This window comes from Narcine bancroftii, chromosome 3 (genome assembly GCF_036971445.1).
Source record: "Narcine bancroftii isolate sNarBan1 chromosome 3, sNarBan1.hap1, whole genome shotgun sequence".
NCBI lineage: Eukaryota > Metazoa > Chordata > Chondrichthyes > Torpediniformes > Narcinidae > Narcine > Narcine bancroftii.
Genome location: NC_091471.1, coordinates 153411075 through 153424774, shown reverse-complemented (window position 1 = coordinate 153424774; position 13700 = coordinate 153411075). Strand labels below are relative to the sequence as shown.

The 13700-nt window shown below is 39.5% G+C and overlaps 1 protein-coding gene across 1 annotated transcript in view; it reads right to left on the bottom strand.

Moving 5' to 3' along the window:
- Positions 1-537: 537 nt before the first annotated feature.
- The window catches only part of LOC138756719 (collagen alpha-1(XXV) chain-like), a 427583-nt gene continuing 414420 nt past the window's right edge, over positions 538-13700 (bottom strand). Inside the window, exon 3 of the mRNA XM_069923108.1 lies at positions 538-599. Coding sequence (XP_069779209.1) covers positions 538-599 — 62 coding nt within the window. The remainder of the gene's footprint in view (positions 600-13700) is intronic.

Below are 13700 nucleotides of genomic sequence, written 5' to 3'. Positions count from 1 at the left end.
GATAGTAAGGGAAAAAAATTGGTCCCCTAGCAGGTCAGAGTGGTCGTCTGTGTGGAGCCTCATGAGAGGGGGGAGATCTTAAACAGTTTTTTTTTTGCATCAGTAACTGGGAGTGCAGAATGAGCTGCCATCTGATGTGGCGAGTACAGGCTCAACCTTAAGCTTTAGGAATAAATTGGATAAATACATGGATGGGAGAGGTCTGGAAGGTTATAGAATGGAAGCAGGTCAATAGGACTAATGGAATGATGGTCAACACAGACTAGAAGGGCCAAATGATTTTGTTAAAAGATATTTTTCCCTCATTCGCTTAGAGTCGCTTAAATGTGTAGCATATTAAATATAAGAGGTGCAATGCCAAGGGCTGCAGCAGTTTCACTCACAGCATTAATAATTCCAGATAAATGCAGTACAAACACATGAACTCAGTGTTTCTGATCTGAAAAATATGAACATGGCTCAGATGTCATGATAGCATGACCGTCCTTGTATTTAAAGGACAAAATATTGATGTGGAAGGAAGGTTAGATTTTGAAGTCAGTATTGGAACTTACCAGGTTCTCCATTTCTGCCTCTTCTACCTCGTTTTCCTGGAGGACCTACAATAAAACAAAACTGGAATTAGGTATTGCTTACAATACACACTTAACTGAAAAAGAAAACACACAAATTCTGGATTACTCAAGAAATATCTTTTACTAGATGCTATCTACAGAGCACTGTAAGTACTGCAATGTCATGAGATTTAAATTTTTTTAAACACATAGAAACCAATTCTGGCCATTGAAACCTGTGCCATCCAATTAACCTATCAATTCCATATATTTTTGGAGGGTGGGAGGAAACAGAAACATCCAGGGAAACCCATGCAGGTCACGGGAAGAACATGTCTTTACAGACAGCACCAGATTCGAACCCATGTCACTGCTAATTGCACTAATCACTATGTAAACCATGCTGATTTTGTGTTAATAGATGCTAAATTTACCAAGATTCGAGTTTACTAAATACCAAATAGTTCCATCAGTAAAGCTTGAAGGATTTGAACTCTCCCTTTGGATCTTGTTTCAAGTGAAAATATATGGACAATCAAAATAAATTCACAATTTCTCAAACTTACTTCTTTCATCTACCTAATTTTATTGAGAACAAAATTGGCGATCTGGTTAAGAAGAAGAGGGAGGTGTTTAGAATGAGAAGAGGTAATATTTGTTTGCAATTTTCCCCAATGTATTTTGCAGAAACTTGCATTAACTACTTTATGAATGTTCAGTTGCAACCAACAGAAATTTCACAATGCTTTGATATCAACTTATAATGCAGCATTATGCTGGGCGTGGAACAAGGGGTACAACAAAAGGACAATTGGGGAGTTGAATTCCCTGGGAAAACAATAAAGAAGACACATCACAATGGCAGAGTACCACATGGTTATCATAGGGGTTAGCACGGCGCTATTACAACACCAGCAACACAGGTTTGAATTTGGCGCTGCCTGAAAGGAGTTTGTACATTCTCTCCATGACCTGCGTGGGTTTTCCCTAGAGCCTCCAGTTTTTTCCCCCATTCCAAAATGTTTGGGGTTGTTGGTTAATTGGGCGGCACAGGTTTTATTGGCCAGAATTGGCTTCCACTGTGTTATAAAAAAATTACAAAAAAAGCAATAGAAAGCTGTTCATGCCAATTCTCAGAAGTTATTCTGATGCCATGGAGTTATGTAGCATAGGTGTAACAGCCCTTCAGCCCACAGAGATAGTGCTGAGTATTAAACACCCATTTACACTAATCCTAAACTGATGCAATGTTATTCTCTCAAATTACCCTCAACTCCTGCCGGATTCTACAACTCACCTACACATTCAGGGCAAATTATGGGGAACAGGTAGCAGATTAGCTGTACATCTTTCAGATGCGGTTGGAAACTGGAGCATCTTTGCAGTCACAGAGAGAATAATGAACCACATACCAACAGCACTGAAAGTCTGGATTGAACCTTCTGAGTTCTACAAGCTATGCCACTATGTCACCCCTGTATACTACCCATCATGTATGTTTTACAGTCCTGTGCGTCATCCCATTGAAGTAGAAGTTCCAGCAGGATAATGAAATTAAAATTAAATGTGAAAATCAGGTCTGAGTGCAGTAACTTCGGTGCAGCAAAGACAAGTCCCATAATTAACAGGGAGCTGTCAACCTGCATCAAGATTATTACAAACTGAGGGAAGATACTGAAGGGATTGGGAGAAAACCATGTGCAGGCTTTTAATACACACTTTGAAGATGTGTTCCTATCCTTAGGAATACAGCCAATGAATGAAAAGAGAGGAAAGCGGTAAATAATTTAAAGATAGTCAACAAGAGGATTAATGTAAAACCAGCTATAAATATAAAGAATCAGGGAGTTTGGTATTGTGTTTTTTGGATGATGAAAGCAATTTGAGGACAGCTGAACAGTATAATTCACAGAAAAGCTGACTAGGCTGTGTGGTAATGTTCTGACAAAATGGAGTTGGGACAAGAATGTTACAAAACGTTTAAACAGAGTGCAGCCAATAATAATTCTTCTCCCTCCTGTCCACTTCCTTTCTCTTAAGGTACAGAGGGGTTATTTCTAAGTTTAATGTGCATTTTAAGGATATAATTTTTTTTGTTGAGAGAGAGAGAGAGAGAGAGAGAGAGAGAGAGAGAGAGAGAGAATTTATATATTATTTTCTTAAAAATTAAATAATACAATAAAAAATAATAATTCTTAAACGGGGGGGAAAAAGCAAGAGGTGGACGAGAAATTGAATCAATTCCAAGTGTTAAATGGGAAATTACTGAAATAAATGGAGAAGATAGAAAACAAAAGGAAAATCAACGTTGCACTGTCTGTATGTATTGGAGAATCCGAATGCAATTACTTTATGAGAAGATCTAAACTTAATTGATTTAACAAATGCCTGCTGTAAAACAGGGAAATGCTAATATATTTAGGATAAAAAATTTAGAAAGAACATAGATCGTTGTTAGAGTTGGTATGGATCAGAACTAGGAATGGACTGATGACATAATTAGAGGGGGAAATTTACAATCAGTGGTAGACAAAAATATTGACATCTTAATGCATGATTTAAAAAAGTGCCAAATGTCCAAATGATGAGATTAATGCTTGAATCTCAAGGATTTCACAAAAAAATGATCTTGGTAAACAAATTACTTGTAAATTCTTTGAAGAGTAGTCGAAATTACTATCAATGCAGAGACGAAGTAAACAGTGATACATTCCTCTTGCTGTTACGAATATGACCAAAGCATAGTTTTAACACAAAATATATGGGAAAACAATTATACATTTAGTTCCCTATTTTTATTGTACAATAAATATTTAAGTGAATGTGTCTTTGAATATTTATTAGTTTCATGAAATATAGAGATGAATGTACACAACTCTATTGTATTCATCACTACACATTGCAATAAAAAACAGTAATCCAAATCAAGGAATATATATATTGTCCACATGTATTTGTAACAATACAACAAGTAATATTATTATTTCACAGACAGAAGGCAAAGGGAGTTTCCAAGATGGAGGATAATCACTTTGCAGGTTTATAAGTATTGTATCTCACACACACAGACACACACACCTGTGATATAGTCAGGATAATATGAACTATTTTGTAATCGCGCAAGAATACACCTTTCTCATTGTAGTAACTCTGATGTGTGTGTGGGTGCATGTGAGAGAGAGAGAAAAAAAATAGTGTCCTGTAATGGTGGAAGACATCAGTAAGTAAAATCTCTTGTTATTTGAATCTAGCATCTCTAACTTATTTAGGAAACCTTCCAAGTAGCACAGAGACTTAACATGGTGGCAGCGGTACAAGAGAACAAAAATAAAGCCATAAAATTGATTGCAAGTCACTGAAATATGAAAGGGGAAAAGAGAAAAAACATTACTGAAAAAGAATGGCTGGAGCAACAGCAGTTCATCCAGTGATGGTTTGGGAGGCTGAAGATGTTGTTGAATCATTTAAAACGTTTCAGCAGAAGTGCAATTTAGCATTCAAAAGCTATTTTAAAAATGCAACAGCAGAGGAGAAGGTCAGTTATATACTTCTGGGGGCAGGGGAGCGAGGCCTTGACTTATTTGATAGCTGGAAGCTTACAGAGCTGGAGAAAAGTGATCCAGAGCAGATATTTGCAAAGTTTGCTTCTCACGTTGAACCCAGGTCTAATCAAAGAATTAAATGCTATGAATTTCAAGGCTTAATGCAAGAGATTGATGAGACTGTTGATAACCTCCTCACTAGACTAAAAATTGTTGCTGCAAAATGCAGATTTAAGGATTATAGAGGAAAGACTAGTTGATTAACTAATATGGGGGAGTGCGCATCCCGAAGTTCAAAAGTCTCTTATAGGGAAGGATAGCTTGAAGCTGGCCAAAGCTATAGACACAGCCAGAGCCTTTGAAGCCACGAGGATGCAAATGAAATCCCTGTCTCTTCAGGCCCACCCGCAACAAAGACAAGGAAGGGTTGATGCTAATAAAGAACACAGTCAGAAAAGTACAACCCCTCAAGATCTGCAGGAAGTGCGGCAGACAACACCCCTTTGATGACTGAAACAAATGCCCCGCATATGGTTCTGAATATAGAGCCAATGATAAAGCAAACCACTGGGGGAAGATGTGCAAGTCTGGTATGAAGAAAACAGTAATACCAGTGAAGAAAAAAAGACAAGAAAAAGATCCACCACATAAAAGGAAACAACAATGAGGACTCCGACACCCAGATACTGGACATAGAATCCATACACCTTCACGAGATGTCGGATGAGATGAAAGAAGGAAGTGAATTACACACTAGGATCCAAATACAGAGGACAATCCAGAACAAGCTCACAATGTTTAACCTAAAAATAAAGCTAGATACTGGATCACAAATCAACTCAAACCCTATCAGATGTTCCCAGAGAACATAATAAGAGGGTATCCAAAAGACGGTGCATTGGAAACAGCAAATGTCACATTAATGGCCTATGGTGGACCCATGATCAAGCAGCTAGGGGGAGCTAAGATCAATGGCTGCCATAATGGAAAGAACATCCTCTGTAAGTTCTACGTGGTAGACACAGATGGACCAGCAATTCTAGAACTGGATAGCTGCTAGGCATTGCAGTTGATCACTGCAATTATAAGATCCAAATGAAGAAAATATCCAAATAGATCAACAGAGACACTCCATTAGAGAATCAACCTCCAGTCACAAACAAGGCTGAGCTCATGACCATGTGCCCGGAATGCTTTGATAAATCAGTTGGATACTTTGGAGACTTTGAATATCACATCTCCATAGATCCAAACCGCATACCAGTCATCCCTGCTCCAAGGAATGTCCCAGTAGAGGTTAAGAAGAAGCTGGAGCAAGAACTAAAGGACATGGAAAGGATGCAGGTCAGAGCCCAAATGACTGAGCTGATCAACTGGATAAATTCCATAGATGTCAAAAAAAAACAAATAGTCACTTGAGAATATGTCTGGACCCTAAAGACATAGATCAAGCAATAAAAAGGGGTCACGACCCAACACTGACACTTGAAGAAATCACAACAGAACAAACAGGATCCAAAATCTTTAGCAAGTTAGATGCTACAAATGGATACTGGAATGTGAAACTAGATGAGGAATCAACACTACTAACAATGTTCAATACTCCACTTGGTCATTACAAGTTCCTTCAATTACCTTTTGGCCTAAAGGTGAGCCAATTCTTCGGAATAGTGTACACTGGGATAAAGCCAAGCCCAGAGAAGGTTAAAGCCATTGCCGAGATGGAGCACCCAAAGGACAAAAAGAAACTCATACGTTTCCTTGGAACACAAGTTCCTTCATATCACATATGTCAGACTACACAGCAAACATCAGAGAGTTGCTGAAGGAAGACACGGAATTTCAGTGGTCACCATCACACCAGAGAAGTTTTGACCAACTCAAAGAAATAATATGCAGAGAATTGGAGTTGAGATATTATGATAGAGAAAAAGCCCTCACTCTGCATGTAGATACATCTAACAGAGGCCTTGGTGCAGCATTAGTACAAGAAGGAAAACCAATAGCTTTTGCCTCAAAAGTGCTGACAAACAGTGGAGCCCAGATATGCCAATACTGAGAGAAAGTTGTTGACAGTCATGCAAAAAGTTTCACAAGTTTCTGTATGGAAGAAAGTATATAGCGGAAAGTGATCATCACCCACTGGAGCACATCCAGAGAAAGATCCTAAACAAGGCACCAGCTAGACTGCAGGGATTACTTCTATAACTACAATGCTATGAATTTGACTTAAAATACATAGCAGGCAAAGAGATGGTGTTTGCTGATACCTTGTCACAACTTTCCCTCGAATGAGAAATATGAAATGGAAGACATAGGGATAAAGATGCATCATCTCATCAGTGTGACCAGTAATAAATTAGACCAGTAAGGATGATGGGTTGCAAATGCTTTCTCAACATGTGGAGGATAAAGCAGATACAGCCTTCAATATGTCATTATTGGTCTATAAGAGATGACATATCGTTGGAAATGGTGTTGTGCTGGCTGGATCAAGACTGATTATAGTTGAAACAATGCAAAAAGAGATTCTCCAGAAAACACATGAAGGTCACATGGGAATGGAGAAATGCAAACTCAGAGCAAAGTCAGTCGGATACTGGACTGGTATATACAAAGACATTGAAAATAGGGTGGCAACATGTGAAATATGCCAAAAGTACAGAAACACACAACAAAGAGAAAATGATTTCCACAGAAGTACTTTCCAGGTCATGTCACACAGTGGGAGCAGATTTGTTCACTGAGAATCAAGAGTGGTATTTAAGTTTCCATTCATCAAAAGGGTGAAAGACCTGAGAGTGTCAACTCATGTATTGGACCAACCTAGAAATGAGAGCGCTCCTTGCTGAACAAGGATTACCCAAGTAATATGTGTCAATGGAACACAGTTCACATCACACGAATTCAGAAAGCTGGCTGCAGAGCATGGGTTTGTCATCACTATATCATCCCCTTGCTACCCCAAAGGTCATGGCTTAATTGAAAGACAAGTGCAAACTGTGAAATGCACACTTAGTAAAGTGTCGTGAAACAAAAGAGGACCCAGCCCTAGCTCTTCTATCATTTCGAGCAACACCTTTAAGGGCTGGCATGAAGACCCCGGCAGAACTTCTAAATGGCAGGATATATAAAACTCTGCCAAGCAAAATACACCCTCCAGAAGACTAGGATGAAACCAGAAGAAGACTGGCTGACGTGCAAGAAGAAGGATGTCAGCATATAACAAACATGCTCAAACATTGCCAGAACTCTTCAGAGGGCATCATGTGCATATTCAAGAGCCGATGTTGAAAAAGATCAGCAAAGGTCATCAGAGAAGCTGAGACACCAAGATCATACATTGTTGAGACAGACTCTGGCAATCGGCTGAGGAGGAACAGAATTCACATCCGGTCGACACAAGATGTGATGAAGTGGAAAGCTTTAATACCAGCAAAGTCTGCAACACCAATATCAAGTGAGGAGTCAAGTGAAGAGACCACAACCACTAATACCAAAACATTAACACAGCAGTTGTCAGGTGAAACACAACAAACTATATCACCTACACGTGTACCAGCAACACAGAGCCCAATAGTTACAGCCAAATCCACAATATAGCTAAGCAACATTCTGCTGCCAGTGTGATATCGATAAGAACCATTTAAAAATATTTGTGTAAATAAACTTGTGTAAAGGTTCAGTTACTTAATTTGCACTGGAAAGAAAGTGATAAAGAACACTAAATTTTTCTCTATCCTGAGAAGGAGGGATGTTATATAGTCAGGATATTGTGATCTATTTTGTAACCGTGTAAGAATACATGGTCCTCATTGTAGTAACTGTAGTGGACCACTGTGGGGAATATGTATATGTCTATCAGTGGTGTGTGAACAACTTCCTGAGATGGAGGAAGACATCCATAAGTAAAATCCCTCCTGTTATTTGAATCTTGCATCTCTAAGTTATTTAAGAAGCCTCCCAAGTAACAAACACAGAGACACAACACCACTTTAAAACAGTGGTTCTCAACCTTTTTCTTTCCACCCACATACCATTTTAAGTATTTCCTATGCCATTGGTGCTCTGTGATTAGTAAGGGATTGCTTAAGGTGTATGTGAGTGGAATGGGAAGGTTGAGAATCAATTAGGTGCAATTAAAACAGTAGTTTTCAAACCTTTTTCTTTCCACCCACATACCACCTTAAGCAATCCCTTACTAATCACAGAGCACCAATGACATAGGGAATACTTAAAATGGTATGTGGGTGGAAAGAAAAACATTGAGAACCACTAATCTAGCTACATGTCACAAATGAGGATGCATTCTCAAGCAGCTTTGACCTACAAGGTCACAGATCAAGTGTGAGGTGGTTGGTTAGGATGGAATAGCAGTTTTCAACTGGCATGGAAATGATGGGATGATTGGCCTCTGTGTTATAAATTATTTATGATTCTTTGATACTCCTTGGGCACAATCTTCAACAGCAGTGTAATCGAGATCCGTTGACCTGGTCTGTTGTGCAGTTATACAGCTGATCCCTGAAGCATTTTATAAACCTCCTTTACTTTCTGAATGTCAAAGACCTGTTTCTTTTAAACAAATTCTCGTGAAGGATCATGTCATAAGGGGAATAAAAATTAACTGGATGTTCAACAGGTATCACTGCTGTGAAAGTAATGAGGGATTTTAACTGCATTATTCACATTAGAGGCAAATCTCTAAAGATGAAGATCTCATCTGCTGTTTCAATTGTTATAGCACGTACACTGGTTGACACTTGGATGTTGTGCTGTGGTGAGTCATTTAAACCCACACAAACTGCACATAGTGCATCAAGTCGAAAAATGAGGCAAACGCACTTTGTGAATTGAGAACTGGGAAGTGGAATTGGTCTGATTAATCCTTTTTCGCTGACAGAGATAATGTTTTCGGTTTTGAAAATTTATCTGACCCAATAGCAAAACAAGGCATGAGTCATAAATTTAAAAGATAAAAGCAGAAAGATAAAAGGACAAACCTAGAAGAATGGGGAGAGTAGACACAGCGTTGCTCTGAAGGGTTCAAACACCTGATCTTAATACTGGCAGCTCAGTACAGGCATTAAATGGCATGTTAAAGGAGCGGATGGTGTTTTTAAGTAAAATCATGCAATCACAGAGGACTGTGGCCAAGATGGCGGCACCTGTGGTCAACAGCAGCCATGAGGATTTGCAGACTCTGGGGGAGCAGCAGACTGGTGTAGGGCACCAGAAACCGGGAGTACACCTTCTGTTGAGAAGGAGAAGGATGGGGACAGCCCTACAGGACAGTGACCATGGCAGCGAGCCAGTGAGGGACTTAGTGGCTGAAAGACCCGACAGGACGGAAACCATGGGACCCACAGAGGCTGCGGGCTTCAGGAGACTGGCTCAAGGGAACCTGGTATCAGAGTTTGATTTGAGAGGGTGCTGAAGGGCTCCTGATGGGCTTCAAGTGCTGAAGGCTTCCTGATTGTGTTGGAAACTTGAATCTGGAGCTCGGGTTGCCGACGAATCAAACAGGCATCTGCGTGGCTGCTGAACCTGTGGTGATGCTGGAGGTAAATCCACAGAAACCTGGTGTCCCAGGGTCCATTGCACTCTTCAACCATTAACATTCACAGTTTCTATTTCAGGGATGTCCCTGGGCCTGCTGAGTGATTTTTCTTTGCACTTTCTATCTGTATTTCAGATTTCCCACACCTGCAGTTTTTATATTTCAATTAAAAAAAAATGTTTGTAGATTATTATTGAAGGTTATGTTTCACTATCTTATGAAAGTGACAACACAAAATAATGTGGGCATTGGACAATGAAATGAACTAATCAATAGTGATTCATACTTTGAATTTCAACTCAACTTCACTGCTCCAAGGAATAAAAATTCCAATAAGTATCAAAACTCCTCCTGGAAACCAGTGTCGAAGCTGAGCCACATTCTGTATAAGTGGTAAATTGAAGCAGTAGAGCCCTCCTGTCACTCATGGCATTCACTAATACATCTCATGGTACCCCACACTCCTGTTTAGCCATGCTCCTTTTCTTGGGTTGCAGTTCTTCCAATGGACAAAAAGTGGTATGACTGAGTATATAGATATGTTTTTCGGAGATAAATTGGGGAAAGGTTTGTTACAGTAAGTCACATACAAATACTTTAAAACAGATCTTATTTAAAATACTGGAGCTCTGCTAATGCTATACATATCGGCTCCACGGCTTTTGAAAGAGGTTTGAAGAGTACCCAAGAGACTTCATTAATGGATTCTTGTTTACAAAAAGGCAGCAGATGAAAGATCTTGTTGGAGCTACTTGTGTATGGAGATGTTCTAGGAGGGTCATGTGGTTTGGCAAGCAGAGAGTCAAACAGGCTTTTTCTGAGAGAGAGAGAGAAAGAGAGAGAGAAAGAGAGAAAGAGAGAGAAAGAGAGAGAGAGAAAGAGAAAGAGAGAAAGAGAAAGAGAGAGAGAAAGAGAGAAAGAGAGAGAGAGAAAGAGAGAGAGAGATAGAAAGAGAGAGAGAGATAGAAAGAGAGAGAGAAATAGAGAGAGAGAGAGAAAGAGAGAAAGAGAGAAAGAGAGAGAGAGAAAGAGAGAAAGAGAGAGAGAGAGAGAGAAAGAGAGAGAAAGAGAGAGAGAAAGAGAGAGAGAAAGAGAGAGAGAAAGAGAGAGAGAGAGAGAGAAAGAGAGAGAGAGAGAGAGAAACTGGGACTGGAACAGTACAAGTTGGCAAGCTTGTGGAAAGCCCCATTTGGAAGATGGGTTTGTAAGTGCTTTGTTCAGCCTGGTCAAAGCCCTTGTTCTTGCAAGAGGAGAGGACTGGCTGTAATGATTCACATGGAATAAGAGAAACAAAAAGGCACTCTGTGGTGACCTGAAAGAAAGAGGTTATCATCTGGAGAACTCTGAAGGGGGCAAGTTTCAACAGCAAGACACTGGAGTGGCTGATTAAAAAATAATTATTTGCGGGTGTCCAGCGTACAACAAATCTCTCTCTGAAAACTGACAAGAACCTTTCTGAGTGGTAACCATTTACCTTTCAAGCACCAAAGCCTGGTGAACTTTATAAATATTAAATTCTGTGCACAGTACAAGAATTGCCTGCAACCAGTGAACTTGGAGGAATGAGAAGTGAGATTGGATTGTGAACCAAAAAACTTTTCTGAACTTACACACACATTACATCCACGTATGCTTAGAATTAGAAGGGGGTTATATTAGGTTAAGTAAGTCAATAGTGATAAGTTAAAGTTTGATTCTATTTTCATGTTTAAAGATAATTAAAAGCAACTTTTCTTTAAATAACCATTTGTCTTGGTGAATATCTATTGCTGCTGGGTTTAATCGGTCCTCTGGGCTCATAACAGTGGATTATCATTACTGCCTACAGTACATGCTTCTTTGCTTGCAAACTAACCTGCGTTTAAATAGCCCTCAAAGTATGGAGAAAGATCAATACCAAAAAGTACGGAAGAAACTCAGCAGGCCACGCAGCATCCACAGGAAGTAAAAGACATTGGTTGCCTTCTACTTCTAGTGGATGCAGAGTTTCTCCAGCACTTTTGTGTATTTCACTCAACCCCAGCATCTGTCAATTTTTCTTGTTTAACAACATGGGCAGGTCAAGTTATATTGTTCTTTTTAAAATGCGAACGTGTCCATCTGAATATTCTAATTTTCTCTGGCTATTTATTCCTTCGTCTTCAGACCACTAACTGCTTCAAAGTGCCATCATGTGATTGAATCTTACAAAACTGTTCGTCCAGTATGGCAATACAGGGTGCAGGGTGCAAAGAAACATCACTGCCTTTGTTAATTGCATGATTTACTTGAAAATTGACAATTAAGCATTTCCCCCATGCAAATAATGTGCTTTTATATCACAGGGGATGTTCACATCTTTTTAATGTTGCTTAAATCCATCTGAATTGCACATTCTGCACCCCTCATTGTTGTTCGCAATACTATTTTTAATATTGAGGCTTGTTGTTCTCTTAGCCAGGATCAGATGAGCATTTTAGAAAATAAATTGTTGAAAAGTCCTGTCAGACTTTCAGCAAATGTTGAAAAGTTGATGCATTTGCAGAATGCTGCAGAGGTTGCATAACTGACCAGGTGTTGGCTACCAAATGGATTTCACTCCTGATTAATATTATTCATAAAAATGGACAATATTCATTCTTTTAGAGAGAAATTTAGGGGGGGGGAGTGTGATTCCAAAAATGATTAGACGGGCTCCATTGTAAAAATTAATGAGTGACAAAAGCACCAAAAATCAGTTTTAATATGAGTGAGCATATCTCTTGTCTCAACCCAAAGCCAGATGGCCATTTATTACTTAGGTTTTTGCTAATTCCTTGCCAAGTTAGTAGAGTTTCTGAAAGGGGATACTGCTCACCTTGGGTGGTGGAGTTTGGAAGTATACTAAGAAGGAATAAAAAGATGATAGCATGTTAAGTTTGCTCACATCACTACATGCTGTTACACTTTAAGGGTTTTCATGGTGCCTGGCTGATGTATGTCTCTCAGATATTCATGCTTCTAAAGTGTACATGAAGCCTAAAATAGCATTATTTTATTGCACATTGTAAAAAGCTTATGACAAGTTGAAGAACCTTCTTCCTACACCATCATGTGTGGTGAAAATAATTGCACAAATGCATAGCTTTTACTTGGTGTCAATAAAATAATGAGCATGCTTGACCAAATCGAAATGGTGTGTGACTTAAAATATGAGAAATAGAAGGGTGGACCTGAGCTCGCTCTTATCTACACTGCTGTTCACTTAGATCAGGCTGTTCCTGTTTCTCTCCCACTGTCCAGCTCAGTCTACTTGCTGCCTGATACGCTTAGAATTCACAACTATATTTTAGTTGAAAATAGTTTACAGCCAAGAGTCGACAATTCAATTTTAAATGTGCAAATCTTTGTGCAGAAAACACCTTATTGATCCAAAATGGCTGCTCCATATCCAAAAATGGCTGCCCCATGATCCAAGGCCTAGCCCCTTCCTAGTTCCAGATGTTTCAGCCAGAGGAAGCAGACTCTCAGCATCTGTCCTGTCAATAGTCCTGAGATTTTTTATGTGACTCAGTGAGGTTGATCCTCATTCTTCCAAGTTTCATTCTTCCTCAGTCGCTTCTCAGTGAATAATCCCTCCACCACCCCATAATTATTCCAATGAATACAAAGCTACTCTTCTCTGGTAAGGAGATTGTAATTGGACACAGTGCATCAAATGTGATTTCACAACACTTGGTACATTGCCAGCAAAGCACCTCTACTGTTGTACTCTAGCCTCCTTGGATTAAAAGGTTACATCCTATTTTACTTATTTACTGCTGCACCACTACACAAAAGAGTCTGCAAAAACAACCAATTGAAAAACCTCACAAAGATGAGCATATACAGAGCCGTTGTCATACCCACACTCCTGTTCGGCTCCGAATCATGGGTCCTCTACCGGCATCACCTACGGCTCCTAGAACGCTTCCACCAGCGTTGTCTCCGCTCCATCCTCAAAACTCATTGGAGCGATTTCATCACCAACATCGAAGTACTCGAGATGGCAGAGGCCGACAGCATCGAATCCATGCTGCTGAAGAT